Source organism: Atractosteus spatula, chromosome 4, assembly GCF_055471065.1.
Source record: "Atractosteus spatula isolate fAtrSpa1 chromosome 4, fAtrSpa1.hap1, whole genome shotgun sequence".
NCBI classification, from domain to species: Eukaryota; Metazoa; Chordata; class Actinopteri; order Semionotiformes; family Lepisosteidae; genus Atractosteus; species Atractosteus spatula.
Window position 1 is genome coordinate 53,563,613 of NC_142709.1, and position 18,771 is coordinate 53,582,383.

At 38.5% G+C, this 18,771-nt stretch overlaps 1 protein-coding gene across 1 annotated transcript in view; it reads left to right on the forward strand.

Moving 5' to 3' along the window:
* Positions 1-10,496, forward strand: part of LOC148836564 (uncharacterized) — a 68,261-nt gene extending 57,765 nt beyond the window's left edge. The window contains exons 44-53 of the mRNA XM_088912740.1: positions 86-216; positions 2,303-2,375; positions 2,731-2,802; positions 3,291-3,410; positions 4,236-4,334; positions 4,429-4,641; positions 6,088-6,265; positions 6,855-6,969; positions 8,686-8,858; positions 9,660-10,496. Coding sequence (XP_088768866.1) covers positions 86-216; positions 2,303-2,375; positions 2,731-2,802; positions 3,291-3,410; positions 4,236-4,334; positions 4,429-4,641; positions 6,088-6,265; positions 6,855-6,969; positions 8,686-8,858; positions 9,660-9,747 — 1,262 coding nt within the window. The 3' untranslated portion in view covers positions 9,748-10,496. The remainder of the gene's footprint in view (positions 1-85; positions 217-2,302; positions 2,376-2,730; positions 2,803-3,290; positions 3,411-4,235; positions 4,335-4,428; positions 4,642-6,087; positions 6,266-6,854; positions 6,970-8,685; positions 8,859-9,659) is intronic.
* The last annotated feature ends 8,275 nt before the right edge of the window (positions 10,497-18,771 follow it).

Genomic DNA, 18,771 nt, shown 5'->3' on the forward strand with positions numbered 1-18,771 from the left:
ATATAACTTAATGACAAGATGCTCAAAGGTGACTACAAATACTGTGGTGAACATGAATCTCCTTATTGTCTTGCCATTTGCGTAGGATTTCAAGGACTTCCGGGGCCTCCAGGGCCAATGACACATGGCCCTAAAGGAGACAAGGGGGACCCTGGCTACCCTGGACCTCCTGGCTGTAGAGGAATGGAGGGAAATCAGGGAGTTCTAGGCCTACCAGTGAGTCACAACATCACTGCAATTACAGTAGTAGCTCCATCTATACCCTCCATCTTTCACCCAACATTCATTTATATAATAATAATAAACTTTATTTTATATAGCGCCTTTAAAGGTAGCTTCTCAAAGCGCTTTACAGGATGACAACAACAATAAATAAAAAGAATACACAAGATAAAACACAATTACAATATACAGAGGATACATGGATGGTGGTACTAAGAAAAGCAGAGGGGTGAAGAATGGAACCAGTTAAGTAAAGGCTTTTCTGAAGAAGATGGTTTTGAGTCTGCATTTGAAGGAGTTTAGAGAAGGTGACTCTCTGATATCCTTGGGGAGAGAGTTCCAGAGCTTGGGGGCATAACAGGAAAAGGCCCTGTCACCTATACAATGTAGACGGGCTTGGAGGACAGTAAGGAGAGCAGAATTTGAAGAGCAAGGATACAACAGGAAAGAAAGCCACTACTTCAACATAAAATGAAAAAAAATTAATCCTGGAATTTGCATAGGAGTAGCAGGTCCTCCTAATCAGATTGCATGGTGTGGAGGAGCTACTGTATGAGCACAAACCGCCTTGTTAAGCTGGAGAAGTGTGGAAGTGGGCTTGGGCCGGACCAACTAGGGCCGTCTCTAGGGGGGGGTGAAGGGGGTGGCTGCCCAGGGCCCCGTGCTTTGGGGGGCCCTCCGCTGGCCAGCCCAACCCCCCCCCCAATCCCCAGTCCAACTTCACACATGCATAAAAATATAAATACATGTTTAAATATTTTAATAAAGTGACACACAAAACTCTTATTTTAACTCAAGATAAAATCTAAAGTTAGTGGGAGAGCAGATGCTTTATTCAGAACTGGAGGCATGCCTCCACGCGTCATGGCCATCAGTTGCAAGCTAAAAGCTATTGCGCCATAACTGAACTAGCTTGGAAAAAAGTCAGCCGGTGGAAAAATGGCGAGCACAAGCAGAGATAGGGACAAATTTCGAAAATACTACTGTGGGTGCGAGAAAAGAAAAAGGAAGCAGAAGAGGGAGAATGTAAATGTGGCACCCAAAGCGTCTTTGGAAAGGTTTGTTGTAAAAACCGTGAGTGAAGAAGTAACGGACACGGGTGGTGATCTCGACGATGACAGGGATGCTAGATTGAGACACCTGAAGGTACCGATAGCATTAGCAACAGCGGCGATTAGTAGTTATGTTCGGTTCTGTATGTCTGTTTGCGCAGGCCAGTTAGGTAGCTATTTCATCACCTGAACACCTCTCCCTGCCGCCACCACTACACACAAGAACCCCCCCCACCCTGGGCCCCACAACACCAATCCAGCCCTGGGCCCCGCCCACTCCTTGAGACGGCCCTGGGACCAACCATGATGTTTTTCATCTTCCCATCTGTCGTAAAATTCATACCGTTCTCGCCTTTACTTTTCCCCTTGTCAATCATGCTGTAAGTTAACCAACTGATCCTGTTTGGCCAGGGAAACTTCTCAAACATGCCGAACTTGTGCTCCTGACACAACAGCAGACAGTTTGATATTATTACTAAAGTCACACCTGAAGATTGAACTTGTAGTTTTCCATATTGCCTCATCACAGACTTTACATGTCTACCCCGAAATCAGAATAACAACCAGAATAGAATAACATGCAACCTCTGTTGTGAGTTAACCTCTTTCAAGGAGAGAAATCTGCTTCATCTCTCAACCCAGTGTCAATGCTTCAGATCTAGCAGCTCTGTTACATCTAGTAATCTCAAACCTTCAACGTATCCTCTGTAATGGAAATCCTTTTCGTTATTTAATAATGTTATGTTACTATTTTTAACTATTAGTTAATAGTTATATCAGCTCTTAAAGTTTTCTACATCAGACAGAACTTTGCAGTTTTCCTATATATATAGTAGAGGAGATGAGAGAAATCTGAAAGCTTTGTGTAAGTTCCAAGTTATTTGTGCATAGTTACAACAAAATATCCACCACAATATAAAATAATAACAACAAAAATAAAGATATTATTATTATTTAAAGGTTAAAACACTTTGTTTTCTTGACTGATGATGGTTTGGCTGATAGGTTGAAACACTGCTTTCTCACAGGGTGGTCAAGGCAGCCCAGGAAGGCCAGGTCCAAGAGGAAATCCTGGCCTTCCAGGGACACCGGGCAGAGATGGTAAGAAATTCTGGTCCTTATTTTTCTTGTGATCTTTATGAATTATTTAGAAACTACTTCCACAAGAACATTCTGTATTATTTTAAAGTTATCTGTAGTAGTATTAATGCTATTAATAAGTTCTTTGTCACTCTTACTACTGTTCATGTAATTATAATTTGCATTATCATCATCAGCTGCATCACCATCATACCCTTACAAGTTCTATTAAAGCATCACTATTAATGATAGACAAGGAACAAGAAGAATACTATATGTACTCTTTTGATCTAATCCCCGAAGAGAAAGTAATGAGAGGTTATTTCTGTCTCAGAAAAGAAATGAAAGCTTAATACTGTGAACTGGACTGTTTTAGGTGAGAAAGGTGTCTGTCTTGTGCCCGGTCCAAAGGGATGCAAAGGAATGAAAGGGCCACCTGGACTGCCCGGTGTGTAATGTCTTTTTGATATTTAAAGAAGTTTTAAGGTGTGAACATCTACTATGCTCTGTTTATCCCTTTAATAAAGTGACACTGTGGGCTGGTTTGCATTAGTTCTAGGTTATATTTCTTAAATTCTTCATGCTAGGCAGCTCCAATATTAGTAGTAATCTGGGTGTGTGCAAAAAGCTGTAAATGATTGATTTACAGAGGGCAAAGTATATCTTGCAAGTGAATTTTTGTTGTTTGTAGTCATTCGAATAGAAAGTAAAAGAAAAAATGCAAAAGAATATCACATGGGATTCATCACTTTATGTCCACGACATCAGAGGCATTTTCATATTTTTTCAATAGTGAAAAGGTTGCTTAAATCAGTTTCTTTTTCTTTAGTTTCATTCATTTTCCTCAATTGCAAATTTCATTTAAAAGTTACATTCAAGTAAGCAAACATAAACTGGGATAAAATATCACCTGGTGCTTTTTCCGTGTAACTCAAGGCGACCCCGGTCTCCCTGGAGAACTTGTTCTGTTGCTGGGTGACCAAGGAGATAGAGGCCCACCCGGAAATTTCGGGAAGCAAGGTTCACAGGGGAAACCAGGGCTCAAGGGCCTCCAAGGTAAGAGTACTTCTCCTGGCTATAACTACAGCTACAGTAACTACAGTTCATACAACTTTGAAAAATATGTTCAACTCTTCCAATATTGAACATATATATAAAAATATGATACATACAGTATAGAATCAATATTGAACAAGAGACTTTTCAAAACGCAAAGGTAATTCCTAAACCAAGTAAATCACCTGGTACCACTTACTGGGCTATATCACAGCTCTGTATTTTCCCCTGTTCAACACTTCAAATTCCAACAACTACACCACCAGCATGTTACTGTACTGCCAGAGGCCGTCGATTGAGGCTGTTGCATCAACCTTCTGAACACTGGCGAGTTTTCAAACTTAGGTGCCATCTTTCAGGGGATGAGAGAAGCGAAAACAAAGAGGTAGCGGTGGTAGGTTGAAAAGTTGTCCATCAATTGATAATGGTCACCTGACTATATTAATTAATCAACTTTTCCTTTCTTCAGAACCCCTGGATCCATCAAGCAATCAAAAACAGCTGTGTTATGTGTGTGTAATCTGACACATTGTTCAGGAGACTGATTTAAGACTCTAGACTTGTTAGCGCTTTACAGTTTGTATGTGACAGGCAGCCCCTGCAGTCGCTCTACATTGGAAAAACCAGGAGGTCCCCAGCTGTGGTCTGCAGAGTCCCCCTGTCCATCATGTATAACAGTTCAGTCTGGTCAAGGAAACCGGAAAACCCAGGATCCTGGAGAATAGGAGTTGACAAACTCGCCTTCTGCATGAAGAACGTTTTGGATTTGGTGTTTCTATTGCTCCATTTAACTTCATTCTAAACTGTATGTACTCCAACTGACAGGACTCAAAGGGGATGAAGGATTGCCAGGCCGTATGGGTTGTCCAGGGAACCCAGGGCCTGCTGGTGACAAAGGAGATCAAGGTTTTCCCGGACTCAGAGGTTTGAATGTCATATAGCCACCTATGGTGATATTCTCTGCTTATCTTAATTCTTATTTGTTTTACAGACAAGATTTTTTTTTGTTTCCTGTCAGGGTCAAGAGGTAATCCAGGTCCTCCAGGTCGTAAAGGGGCTTTAGGACTCAAAGGTGCAATAGTCTGTAAGGAAGATAGTCAGAGTTTTATATTCACTCGTCACAGCCAGAGCAAACACATTCCTCCCTGCCCTGAGCGAAGTGAGAGGCTCTACGAGGGCTACTCGCTCCTTTTTGTGAATGGAAACAGCAGAGCATATGGACAGGATCTAGGTACATATTGTATTTGTATTTTCCTGTATTTTGCCAATGTTTGCTTTGCTGTCTCTGTCTTGTAACAAATTTAATTACATGTACATATCTAATTAGGCAAAGTTTATATTTCTTGGTTCTGCACCTCAGCTGTGAGAAGGCCAAGAATGTTTTATTCACTCCAGGCTTTGAATGCTACTGTTGGAATTCTCAGTACAACTCCTCTGTTTTGTTTACAACTTGTCACTTAGCAAATATCTTTTCTGTTTGTCTGAAACAACACCAGTGTCCTGAGGGATTTCCCTGCTTAAATTGTGTAATCTGGCTGACCTCAATTTCAACCTTAATTCAATTATTAAATGCAAGGAATAATAATAAGTCTTTATCTTGCCCAGAATAAGCTACTATAAAAGCTTGCTGGTGTTTTCACAAATCTCCTTCAAAGGCTAAAGCACTATTATTGGCTCAGATTTAACTGGAAGTAGTGCACTTGGACAATCATTTCTCTATAAAGTAGCTAAAGTACCTTGGTACATTTAACAATTTCTGTTGACTTCAAGAGCTTTACATTGCCTGGTAACTTTATTTCTCAAGTGCTTGCAACCAGCATCCACACTATAATCTAGAATCTACAGACTTTTCCAATTCTCCCTTCAATTGTTTCACTTTCCACTGCCGAGTGTCAGGAGTCCGGTAGATAGTTCTCTGAGAATCCTGTGCGTAGCCGAGAACTCTGCAGGAAGCAGAGGCAAACAATCCAAAATCGTAATCCAAAGACGAGATCAAAAAGGGAAAAAGTCAAGTCCAAAAACCAGGAAAGTCAACAAGGAAAGAACGAACACACACTAGAAAACACTAGAAAACACTAGAAAACACTAGAAAACACTAGAAAACACCAGGAGACTTCTCAATAGTGAGCAGGGTAGGGTGTGTGAGGGAGCCTTAAATACTGAAGGGAGAGGAACGTGGTTGGATAATTGGTTCAGGAGTGAGAATCTGTGGAATCCGGTGCCTGTGAGAATGTGATGGGTTCAGTTAAGAATGAGAGCGTGAAACAGTGGGTTTGGGAATTAAGTGGGGTTTGCAAGGGCGAGTGCGGGATGTGACACTGAGCACTTTGATTGTGGATATCATATTGTTCTAGCAAGATTAAAAACATGTTTTTTTGCACTATTTTGATGCTTAATTTGATTTAATTGTGCATTGTGTTTTCCTGTGTACAGTACTGCGCATTCAAATATGATATAGTAAGCTACAAAACTAATAATCAGGAAGAATAAGAATCACAATAGACTTTCTAAACTGTGGAAACCCCAGCAGCAAAACATCTGTTGGAAAGTGAATCTCACTGAGGGAGAAAACAAACCAAGGATCACTGAAAAGACTTTTCCACACTGCCTTGTCCTGCTTAACTACTGGAGTTAACTTGTAACTGCTTCAGTTCAGTGCAGATGTCATGTCTTGCAGGTACTCTTGGAAGCTGCCTGCAGCGGTTCTCGACAATGCCCTTTTTATTTTGCAGCACCAATAACACATGTAATTATGCCTCAAGGAATGACTATTCCTACTGGCTTTCCACTGATGAGCAAATGTCAGAAGACAATGCTCCAATCATGGCTGAAGGAGCTGAAAAATTCATCAGCAGGTACGACCTTAAAGTGTTCTATTGTGGATCATAGTGCTGTGGAAGACAAGAGTATGTTTGATGAGCGCATTGTGAAACCTCTTGTGTGCTTTGCATCTTTATATAATTGGTGGGGAAACAGTAATACAGATTTCCTTAATCCTTGTAAGGTTTGATATACAGTACAAGTAATATGCAGTACATCAGAGCTGTTTGTGCAAGGTGGACATGTTTGCTACTTTGTAGATTGGGTAGTTAATTCATAAGCAGAACTATTTAACTGCAATTCTGTTGTATGTGAATTATTTTCCAGTAGTCTTTCACTAGAGGGTGGTGTATCATGGATGGATAAGTCTCCTGACATGATTGGTTGTTGGTTCAGTCCTAATGCAGACCCTGCTGTTGTACCTTGAGGGAGGTTATGTACCTAACCCCATTTGGTCCAGTCCACCCAGCCACAGTATATAAATGGGGACCACTGTTTGGGCTCTTTGATGAACTGGTGTCCCATCCAGGAGGGAGATGCTCTCTTTTCAGAATTTCTATTATTTAAATGAAGGTACTGTACAGCAGTGCATGATGACAGCTGTGTAAATGTTTTTTTAAACAGGTGCACAGTATGTGAAACTCAAGCAAATCTAATAGCAGTTCACAGTCAAACATTTGAAATCCCAAAGTGCCCAAATGGCTGGGAATCAGTGTGGATGGGATACTCATTTGTGATGGTAAGAAATCATAAAATCTTAAAAACTATTTAATAGTTTCACAAAATGATTGCTTAATCCCTTTGTGGTGAAATTTGTAAAGGAATTTGATCTACTTGTACTAATGTTATAGTCTAAAGATTGCTGGTAGTTTCTGAAAATGTAATGGACTATACATTAAAATACAGTATTATTTGAATGGTACTGTGATGTGTTTTTTGTATAGTAAAAATGATATATGGTTAACTTTTTATATTCAAACGTTTAAATACTTTCTATCACTGCTTGCTCACTGTTTTGCTTTATTCAAGAATTATGTCATATGCAGTTTTGCTCTCAGTGTATTATTGGAAAAATATTTCTGCACATCTACAATTTGCTTAAAACACACTTCTGCTGTTTTGTTGTTTTTGTAAAGGCCTACTTCAGTGTCATTCATGTATATTTGACTACATGAAAGGAAGCAGCAGTCTTATAAAGAGTTCTCTGGGAGACATCTTTCCATCTTAAATAAAGCTCTTTATTAGGATGCTCACAGCTCTAGCAGTTAGCAGGACATAACATAAAAGGAAGAACCAGACTTGTAGAAGAGAATCTCTCAGGTCCCTCTGACACTTTCTACCCCTCCAGCCAGTCCAGGATGAGGGACTCCCAAATACACAGAGTGCTCTCATAATCCCCATTACAGTATGAGGAATAACAACAAAAATCCATTCCCATCCTTTCAGGTAACCCTGATAACCCAAGATAACCCAAATAATTACATGTGTTTGTTAAGGGATGGTTATAAAATGCTTTGGTATTGTGTGATTTGATTTAATCTGCTTGGCTGAGGGACACCTCACTGGCCATTGGAAAGGGGGGCTAGGACCCCCAATTGAACCAAGAGGAACCCCACTCCACCAATGCAAAAAAGGAAAGATGAGAAGAACTGGAAAAATGGAAAAAAAACTGATAGAACGTACTGTATTTTCAAGATATTACAATTGACACTGATGTATACATGGTACGCCTCTGATGACCAGTGACCAAGTTGCTTAATTAAGAAGTTAGGAATGCCTGGATGGATTGCTGAGGAGGAGATCCTTTCTGAAATAAGTGGCCAGTGAATTGCTTTGTGCAGAATCCAGATTTTGATAATGCTCTTTTTATGAGATATCCTGGGATGTGACTGTCCATGATTAGAAATTGATTAGTAATAGTCATTTGAGACAGTGGGGGAATCTCAAGAACATCTGGGGGGCTGACCACCCTTTACTGATGATACATACTGTACAACTGGTGCTTGCAACTAAGAGATGCTCACTCAGAGTAAACTGTATATACATTAGCTATTGAGAAATGAAATCAGGATTAATAGTGATTTGGAACAGCTGAGGAAAATTGTCTTGGCTGTCATCATCCCTCCTTGAACTTCAGATTACCTCTAATAATCTAATCAAATCCACTGGCACCCAGGTTGCAGTCATCATTACATCATCTTAATTATTTGTGTAGCAACTGCTAAAGGAATGAATGGGCTTCAGTCATTTGGGCTGTTGCAGACATGATCATTATATGGATGTCTCAGTGCAGGCTGTTGCAAAAGGTTTTTGCTTCATAGAAGAAACAATCCACATCTTCACACCTTGAATAATGCCCAGGTATTTCCAAAATTGGTGAAAGAAAAATCTAAAGTATTGACAAGCTTTCCACCAACCATACCTTTTCCTTACCTTTTGTGCTAATGTGCTGTAGCACACAGGGGCAGGAGCTGAAGGCTCAGGACAGGCATTGTCTTCTCCCGGCTCCTGTCTGGAGGAGTTCCGCACTGTCCCCTTCATTGAGTGCCATGGCAGAGGAACCTGCAACTACTACACTGACTCCTACAGCTACTGGCTGGCAACTCTGAATCGCTATGAAATGTTCAGGTGAGTCCACAGTATGCCTTTTAATGTATTAGAAACATGGTTAGATAAGACATTCTTCAGTAGAATTTCATTTGAAGTACAATCCAAAGTGATAAAATGTTTGGGGCTTCTGAATTTGCTCAACTGGTAAACATGCTCACCCGAGCACAGGCCTAGCTCTATGATCATGGAGATCGTGAGATTCAAGCCTGAGTCGTGGAGCTGGGCCAGAATTCCACAAGTACTGACACACCATTGGCTGAGGTGCAGTCTCCAAAGGACATGCTTCTTCTCCAATTGGTGCTGAGCCTCCTGAATGAGGCTGTGCTCCCTGTGATGTGTCAAAAGATGATTGGCTCAAAGATGGGCAGGCCAGAGGAGCCTGCCTACACTTCCTCTTTCTCCCCTGTGTGAGGTTGGGGGGTTAATGGGATCATGAGCCAAAAAGTGACACACTACAACTGTCTAGTCTAAAGTGGGTGAGTATAAATAAATGTGGGTGATTCTAAATTTCTAAAAGTAAAAAAGAGGTGATTGTAAATTTGCTGAAAAAACTAACTCTGGAAATGTGCTTGATCAAACTGTCAATGTAACTCTTATTGTGTTTCTCTCTGGAATTAAATCAGATTTTTTTGTATTGGAAGTATTTGGTGCCTGATGATGATAAAAAAAATTGTTTTATTCTCAAATCATGCCAAATTAATTTGCTTAAAATGATTACCAGTAAGGGTAACCAATTAACCTAATATTTTGATATTTTGTATAATTTGCCATAACACACTGTGATGTAAAACTAAAAGTGTACTTCATTTTGTTCCACAGGAAGCCAAGGCCTTCAACATTGAAAGCAGATCGCTTTAAAAGTATCATCAGTCGTTGCCAAGTCTGCATGAAGAAGAGCTGTTGTTAAAAGTTCTGTTCACAGTGAAATTCTGTTGGTACTTATGCCAAAAGGATACACTGAGGAATAAAATGGATAAGCTCACTGAAGACTCAGGATTCTCCAAGTTGCTTGACATGCTTCAAGCATTTCTATGTTTCATATTTATCTGCAACAATATGTACTGTATATACATAGGCAACCAGGTTATTGTATCAAATATAATACACAAGGCGGTGCTACTGTTTGATGTCCTGGAGGTTTGCATTTGTGTATATTTAATTAAGCAGGAAGTATTTACATGAAGGAAAGTACTTTCGTTGCTGAAATAACATTAGTCATCCTTCTTGTCAACCTGCTGTACTAAATAAGAAAATCAAAAAAGGTTCCTCCAACATGAAATCTTCATTTTATGTATATCATTTGAAAATGTAGTTTATTATATTTCAGATGTACAAGCATACTGTGTTTTTGCACTTGATATAAATAATGTAACTACTGACTGGTTACTACTGAATTGGTTCTGCAATATTAATTTATTACTACAGTATATCATTGGTACTCAGAACTTATGTGAGACAGTATTAGTGTACAATTTCTTTCGCCATCAAGGCAACTGAGTTTTAATCAGTGAAACTTAATCCCACAGGCCTTTTCACTGCTGATAAAAAGTTTGAAATCTACATGTACTGCACAAAATATTTTATGTACAAATTTCATGTATGAAAATATTATGAATGTATTCCTGTATATTAAACATGCCAAGTTTATACTTCTCTGTTTTTGTACACAGAGTGCTTTCTATTTAATTTAATTGTAAAAAAATCTATTATCACTAAAATTATTATTAAAAATCATTATCAGAAAGGTAATGTAAAGGGTGGCAGCAAGCATGATCTTATCACAGGAGTTTAGGCCATAACGGGATGCTAACAGAGCACACATACTGTACATATCCACACAGCAGTAATAAATAGGCTCCAGTTAAGGCCATAAGAAGGATAACAAATGAGAGGAAGCCATTTGGCCCATTTAGAGTTTTTAATAAATAGTAGCTAATTAGTACAAGTAATACAACCAGGTGTTTCCTGAAAAAAAAAAAACAAGTATCATCTTTAACCACATGGCTGGGTAGCTCATTCCTGACAAAACCTCCCAGAACATCCAGTTACAAACTAGCAGACAGCAAGACAACTAAATATGTTATAAAACTATCTTCGGACAACATGGTCCATTTGAAAATCAAAACATCCTTACACATATCTTTAAATGTGTGTTTTGGGCCATATTCACTTAAACCTGTCTAGCAAACATGTTTCTGAAGAACCAGACAGCAAGAATACATAAAAGAATAAACAATCTAGCAAACCCACTGTAAAATGAGAGATCTGGGCTAAGGACTGATTTGTCATAGAACCAGACAGAGTATTTGATTTCCAAGTACAAAGCTATTGAGATATTCATAAGAGCTATTGAGTCATACTGTACATCAGATTATTACATGCTTACTATATTTGTACAAAGTTTGGCAAGACACAATTTATCACAAGAGTGCTGCTGATGTCCTACTTTGCTCATATCCTAATAAGGAGCTTTTAGCTTAGAAGGCACATATTATTGGACTAACACCTTATTTCTTTAGTGAAGGAGACCCATTCTGTAGATTTCAAATACAGTAAGAATGAAGCATACTTATGCTTAGAAATCTTACAATAAAGTTAAATTATGTGCAATTTGTTGAAAGTATGGCTGTTGTTTGTTTTCAAATAATCAGAAAATGAGGTAAGTCAGACAATGAGATAAGTGATTTTGAATTTCAACATTAGGTAAAGAAAAATATGCCAAAAAAACTATTCAACCTCTAAATGATGTTTTTTATGTTTTGTTTTATGAATAGACTTCACTAATTTCTTCCCTATGGTACATCATTGTTAAATTCCATCTTGTGACACCAACAGCACTAACTGCATTTGAGTAGATTTACAGATTCATTACAAATTTAATTTCCAAGTCTCATTTGGTTTCACTACGCATAACAATATGCAGAAGCTACCATATGGTGGCAGCATAGCTCTGTCAATTGGGGTGAAAAATACAAATAGTGCTCTAAACCACTTTCTTAAAAAACGTGCTTGCCTTCACGTGCAGATGATCTTAATTGATCTTTAACAGAATCTCTGGCACTTTGCATTTATGATAAAAAATTCCTCCTGATAAATGATTATTTTGTTATGAGTGCCTTTACAAATCCCGACAGAGGCTATAGCATTAAAAAGTGCAAAGTTTTTTTTTCCAAAACCTACCAAGAGGCAAAACAGTACAGCTGTACACTTTAACATGGTTTTTAATAGTATGTTTGATAAAGTATTAAAAATGCAATGCACAATAACTTTTTTGTTTGCCTAAATTTGCACTACACAGAATTTTTCAAATTAAAATACATAATATTTTTGATTTATATATATATATATTTATATCTTCCAAAAATTATAGTGTATTAACTATGTCATCAAATATGTACTGTATAGTACTATATGTAACAGGTCTCATCTGCCATTGGAACCTGAATGTGCACAGTCTGGGGTACAGTATGTTGCTGAGTGGCTCTGGAACTACAGGTTTCCCTCTTCAAATCCTAGTGGGGACAGACCTGCACTTGTCAGACATTAGCTTAGCTTATTAAAAGTGTAACCTCCTGCTTTTAATGAACCAGCAAGATGTGTGATACTGTATTAACGATATACAGTAGTCTACTAATCACTTCAGTTTTGACATCTGCTTTGGTAAGGCCAGGCAACATTTAAGGGTTCCCATACCCATGTGTTGTCAAGCTTCGCATTTTTGCTTGACTTTGGAACTCAGACTGCATGACCCTCACCTCAAGGGACAGACATCGTTCACTGTCCCCTATCCCACAATGCCACAGGCCTGTGAGTGCAAGATTAGTGGCAGATGTCAGTGAATCTGGGATTTAAAAAACAAAATCCTTGTTTTGATCAAATGAGGCAGAATATACGCACATCCACACTTGAAAGACCCCCTACCATTATTTCTTATGTTCCAGCAGTCGCGTGCTGTTTCCAAATCCCATGCTGTGTAATCTTTCTGCAGCATCTCCTTAATGACCATTTTCATATTCAAGTGTTTTTTTTTATGGAGTAACAAAAAAAAGGCCATTCAGAAAGCAGTTTACACAATTTGCTTTGAGTACTCTAACGAGCACGGGTACTTTTGTAAAATGGTACATTAGAAATATGACCATGCAGTTTTAGGTTTAAAAACAAGTAACAACCTCAATCTTTTCTCTTATTGCAAATTAAGAAAATAATAGACATTTGTGTTTAATGAATGTGTTTGTTATTTTCTGAAAACTGTAAACTTTATTTTGCTATTTTCCCCATATTCTATAATATATATATATATAATATTGTAATATAATATTACAAAAGAGGTATTGCATTGAGGCCAGCCGAGTGGCACTGTGGTCAGTATTGTTGCCTTGTAGTTCTGGGGTCAAGAGTTCAATTCTTGACCAGCAATCCATGAGTTTCATGTTCTCCTCATGTTCATGTGAGTTTCCTTCCATAGTCCGATGATGATGATAGATAAATAATTCTTTACACTTATGTAACACTTTTCTGAACACTCCACTCAAAGCACTTTATAGACTCCCCTCCACCACCACCAACATGCTGCACTCACCTGGATGATGCGACGGCAGCCATACTGCACCAGTACACTCACCACACATCAGCTATCAGTGGGGAGGAGAACAGAGTGATGAAGCCAGTTCATAGATGGGGATTATTAGGAGCCCATGATTGGTAAAGGCCAATGGGAAATTTGGCCAGGATGCCAGGTAACACCCCTAGTCTTTTTGAGAAATGCCCTGGGATTTATAATGACCACATTGAGTCAGGAAAAGTTTGTAGTTTTTTCTATTCATGCTATATACAGTATATTCATAGAAATCGATAATCAATGTTTCCCTTCTTTCATGATTAAGTTAGACGATCCATTTAACCAACTTTGACTGGAATCATAATCATAATGTTTTACAAGAATTTAAAATGAAAACACGATACCTATTTTAAATGAGGGAATTATACCTAGCAATTTAATGAATCTTCCTTTGGTTTTATCCACACTGCAAAGTGAAACTTGCCATCATTTTCAGATGTATCTATGAAATGGAATGATGCCTTCAATCAAAGGAAATTGAAACACTTCCCCAGTGCAGCCAATTCAGAATTATGTGCTGCTAATAAAGAAACTAGCTGTGCTAACCTTCACACAAATAACATGATTACAGCACTTCAATTGAGGGAGCATTGCTGCAGACAATTTTCTATAATCTGAGATCAGAGACGCGATTGTAACCATTTCCTTAAATTATGAAACCAATTTTATAATCTTCCTCTGTCTTTTCAAATGCTGCTGTTTTAGTACATTAAATAGGGTAGCCTATCTTGAAAGCATACCTAAGATTGTGAAGCATGAATATGTTTGTGCATTCTTATAAAAGTTGGTTTAATTAAAATGTACACTGAAGCACATTTGATAAATGAGCTAAATAGATACTGTGTCAGATCAGTTTACTATACATTGCAAAACCAATATGCTACAATGTAGACTTCTAATATGTTCCTCAACATTCTTGTGTTTTTTCTTCACAAGAAATATTAATAGGAAGTGCAAGTAACTATTAAGAAGTAAACTAATAGTTATGTAGAACAGAAAAAAACATATTTAATTTTCTATTTTAAGTATAAAGGATGATATAATATTATTATGATATAATAGGATAATATTTCTTAAAATTAATTGTTTTAAGGTGTAAAAGTATTATTGAAATTTACCCTGGGGATACAGCATACTATTGAGCTTAAAACCCTATACTGTAGTTACATTGCCAGAATTGTTGATAGGACTGTTGCTAGATCACTAAATAAGAATCAATGTGCAAATTGTATGAAAGAAATGAAGCTTAATCCTGTTGATATTTACCAATTTCTTGTCTCCGTGTAGAAACAATTTAAAGGGAAAAAATAGAAATATTACAAAATACCCACCTATTTCAAGATTTCTATTGATATCTTGATCTAAATGTAATTCTAACTAAGCCAGAAAACTAATAACTTCTTCAAAGCAAAAGTGTTTTCTGTAGGTGAAATAACTTTATCTTCCATCTCAGCAGAGCATGTGTTGAACAACTCTTCTTCTATTCAGATCTTACCTGAAGGACAAGCTACTTACAATAATAATAATACACTTTATTTTATATAGTGCCTTTAAAGGTGTCTTCTCAAAGAACTTTACAGAATGAAAACAACAATAAATAAGAAGACTACACAAGATGAAACACAATTACAATACACAGAGGAGACCGTGGACAGTGGTACTACAGTAAGTATAGTAGGAGCAGAGGGGTAAAGAATGGAACCAGTTAAGTAAAGGCTCTTCTAAAGAAGGTTTTGAGTCTGCATCTGAAGGAGTTTAGAGAAGGTGACGCTCTGATATCCTTGGGGAGAGAGTTCCAGAGCTTGGGGGCATAACTAAAGAAGGCCCTGTCAGCCATAGAATGTAGATGGGCTTGGAGGACAGTTAAGAGACCAAAATTAGAAGAGCGAAGGTTGCGAGGTGGGTAGTAGGGCGATAATAGTTCGGACAGGTACAGAGGTGCCAAGCCATGCAGAGCTTCATACTGTAAGTTACCAAGTTAAAGACTTTGATGCATAAAATATTTATGCATGATTAAAATATTTATGATGAAGATGGAAGGTTGTGTACTTTTGTCCAACTGAGCAATCTTGCTTTTAGAAAATATACTGACTTTTTAATGTCTAATAATTAATGATTAGCTGTAATACACAGTTTAAAATTATTAAAAGTCTTAAGAGTTTACAACTTCAATTCTTAATTGGAAAAAGATTGTCCCTCAGCAGTGACCGGGATTAGAAACCGGGCGTTTTCTGGTGACAGCTCAATTGCTGTACAATAGCATACCTTGCACATTTTGAATGGCTGGATCTTTAGGTGAGCATGAGAATTTTAAAGTCCACACGGAATTTGATAGGAAGCCAGTGCAAGGACTCCAGGATAAGAGTAATGTGATCACTTGTTCTTGACCTGGTGAGGATTCTCGCTGCTGAATTTTGGACATACTGTACTGCAGTTTGTTCAATGTAGATTTAGATACCCCAGCGAGTAGAGCATTACAGTAGTCAATTCGGGAGAACACAAATGTGTTGATCAGCTTTTCAGCCACAGTTAATTATGACATAGGGCGTAGTCTAGCAATATTTCTGAGGTGAAAAAAGATGTTTGACAATATGCTGCACTTGTGGATTGAATGAAGCCAGAATCGAATGTCACTCCAAGGCTTTTCAATTTAGACTGAAGCTCAAGTACAGAACCATCTACAGAAAGGGTTACAGGATTGGCTTTACAAAGTTGATGGAGAGTGCCAATAAGCATGACTTCAGTCTTGTCACAGTTAGTATGAAGGAAATTTTGAGTCATCCAAGTTTTATGTCAGAGATACAATTAGATAGAATAGAGACAGCCACATCACTGTCAGGTTTGGTATGGATGTATATTTGAGTATCATCAACATAGAAATGATAGCTGAGGCCATGTGATCTTAAAAGCTGACCAAGTGGAAACATGTAAATGCTGAAAAGCAAGGAGCCCAGTATTAAGCCCTGAGGAACACCAGACTTAACTTAAGACCAATTTCAGACCTACAGGTATACCAATTAAGAGACAAAGTGACAGCGATCAGTGAGGTGAGACTTGAACCATTAGAGAGCAGTGTCAGAAACTCCAAACACAGTCTCAAGATGAGAAAGTAAGATATCATGGTAAACAGTGTCAAAAGCAGCACTGAGCTCAAGAAGGATGAGTATAGAAAGAGAACCAGAATCAGAAGCTATTAGAAGATCGTTAGTGACTTTGACCAGAGCAGTTTCTGTGCTGTAAAGTTGACAGAAGCCAGATTGGAGGGGTTCAAAAATATTACTTGCCATGAGGTGGTTATGTAACTGAAATGTGACAGCACGGTCTAGAATTTTTGCAAGAAAGGGTAAGTTGGAGATGGGGCAAAATATGGTATTGGGCTTTTTTGACAGCAGTTTTGAGGACCATTGGTACAACGCCAGTGCTCAAGGATTCATTTATAATATTGCGGATAATGGGACAGAGAGAAGAGAAACAGGATCTAAAATAGATGTGGTACTTGATGACCTGTAGAATGCAACAGTATAAATACACCAGATCATAATCCCCCCACAATTCCAGATGATCAAATTCTAACACAGCATTATCAGTGAGCGACCACATTACCTTCAGGCCTAAGCTTGCTCTTTAGATGGCATATGGTCATGCAACAGAGCTTTTCGCTTTAGTATGATTCCTGCCATAATAAGATATTCTCCAACCACCTCCCATTCAACATATTTTTGTTTGTTTCTGATATCATCCAGATCAACACTCAAAGACTTCTTGACCAATTTTTCACAAAACTAATGATTTCTAGTATCATTCCCTTAAAAAAAGACATTGCCCACACTAACAATAACATCAGAAAAACAAAGTACGTTTGTGACCAGCAGCTCTACAATATATTTACTTTATTATTAGATCCCTGCTCAGCATGTTTTGTACTGGTTCCTAATACATAAGAGGCCCTGCAAGTTAACTAAATAACATCTCTTCATACCACCTTCTTCCACAGGATCCTACCACAGGCCAAAGATCCTCAAAGCTGATACCTCAGGATCTCCAATTGTCTTGTTATGCAACTGCCCCGCTACACACATCTCAGATTTTTGGACAGCCTTTTGAGACCACAGGTTGAAATGCTCCTTCATAAATCATTGACAACATCCGTGCTCTTTAGCTTTTTAACAATTTTCAAATTTAGGGACCAGAATGTTTCATTTTCACCATGGACATCACATCCCTTTACACCATGATGATGGTGTCACAGAAGTTAGGATACACTCTGGATGAGGGCTAGTCCTGTCACAGGGCTCTTTCTTTACAATTCACCTTTCATGTATACTCCGCCTCTTTTCTTTTTCAGAAAGCCTCCTCGTCAACTACCAGAGACTGTCAAGTACTGTGCAGTACAACACCCCCTGTACATCTCCTTCCACCACAAACACACTGTCCCTTTCTCATATTTGCTTTATTAGTTATGCTGTGATGACACAGACTACCAAAACAAGCCTTTAAAATGCTTTCTTTTTTCAATCCAGCAAGAAACTTCCAGACCAAGAATTGTATTCCACTATTCGTTTATTCACTCCAGAATCCTTTCTATTCCTTCCTTCCTTCCTCCATGGCTCTATGGTCCTTGAAGGACCTTGGCCTCCGCTTCATTTCAATCTCAGCCATTCTCTTCTCCTCCTTCCTCCTGGATGTCCCTCTACACCACTCTTCAGGGACCTCTATACCACTCCATCCTTTGGACATGCCCAGGCCATCGTAGTCGCCTGCCTTAATCGTCACAACCAGATCTTGGTCCTGGTACAGTCTCCTCAGTTCATTGTTTGTTCTTATTCTCCATGTTTCTCTTATCCTCACGGGCTAATATATATATATATATCTTTCTAAGAACTTGGCTCTCCCAGGTGTTTAGACAGCGTTCGTCAGCTTTAGTTAGGGTTTCTGCACCATATGTTACCACAGGTCTAATAACAGTTTGGTACAGAACCTTCTTGAGATCTCGCGATAGGCTACGGCTCTTAAGTTGGTTATACAGTATAATGCCTCATAGCTCCTATTGTTGGCAGCCAGTCTGGCGCTCACCTCCGTGCTGATCTTATTGTCTACAGTGATGATCGCTCCTAAATACTTCCTCTTCCTAGGATCATCAAAAATAACATCCTCCATTTTACAGGAGGATTCCTCAACTGGAAACCTTTCCCCAGCGCCCCCTTTTATCTCATATTGCCAACTAATCTGTGCAACATTCTTGTCCACAGTTCCCTTAAACAACCCACAGCAAACACTACACCAGGCACCGTTTCCTTTAACAGAAGCCACTGC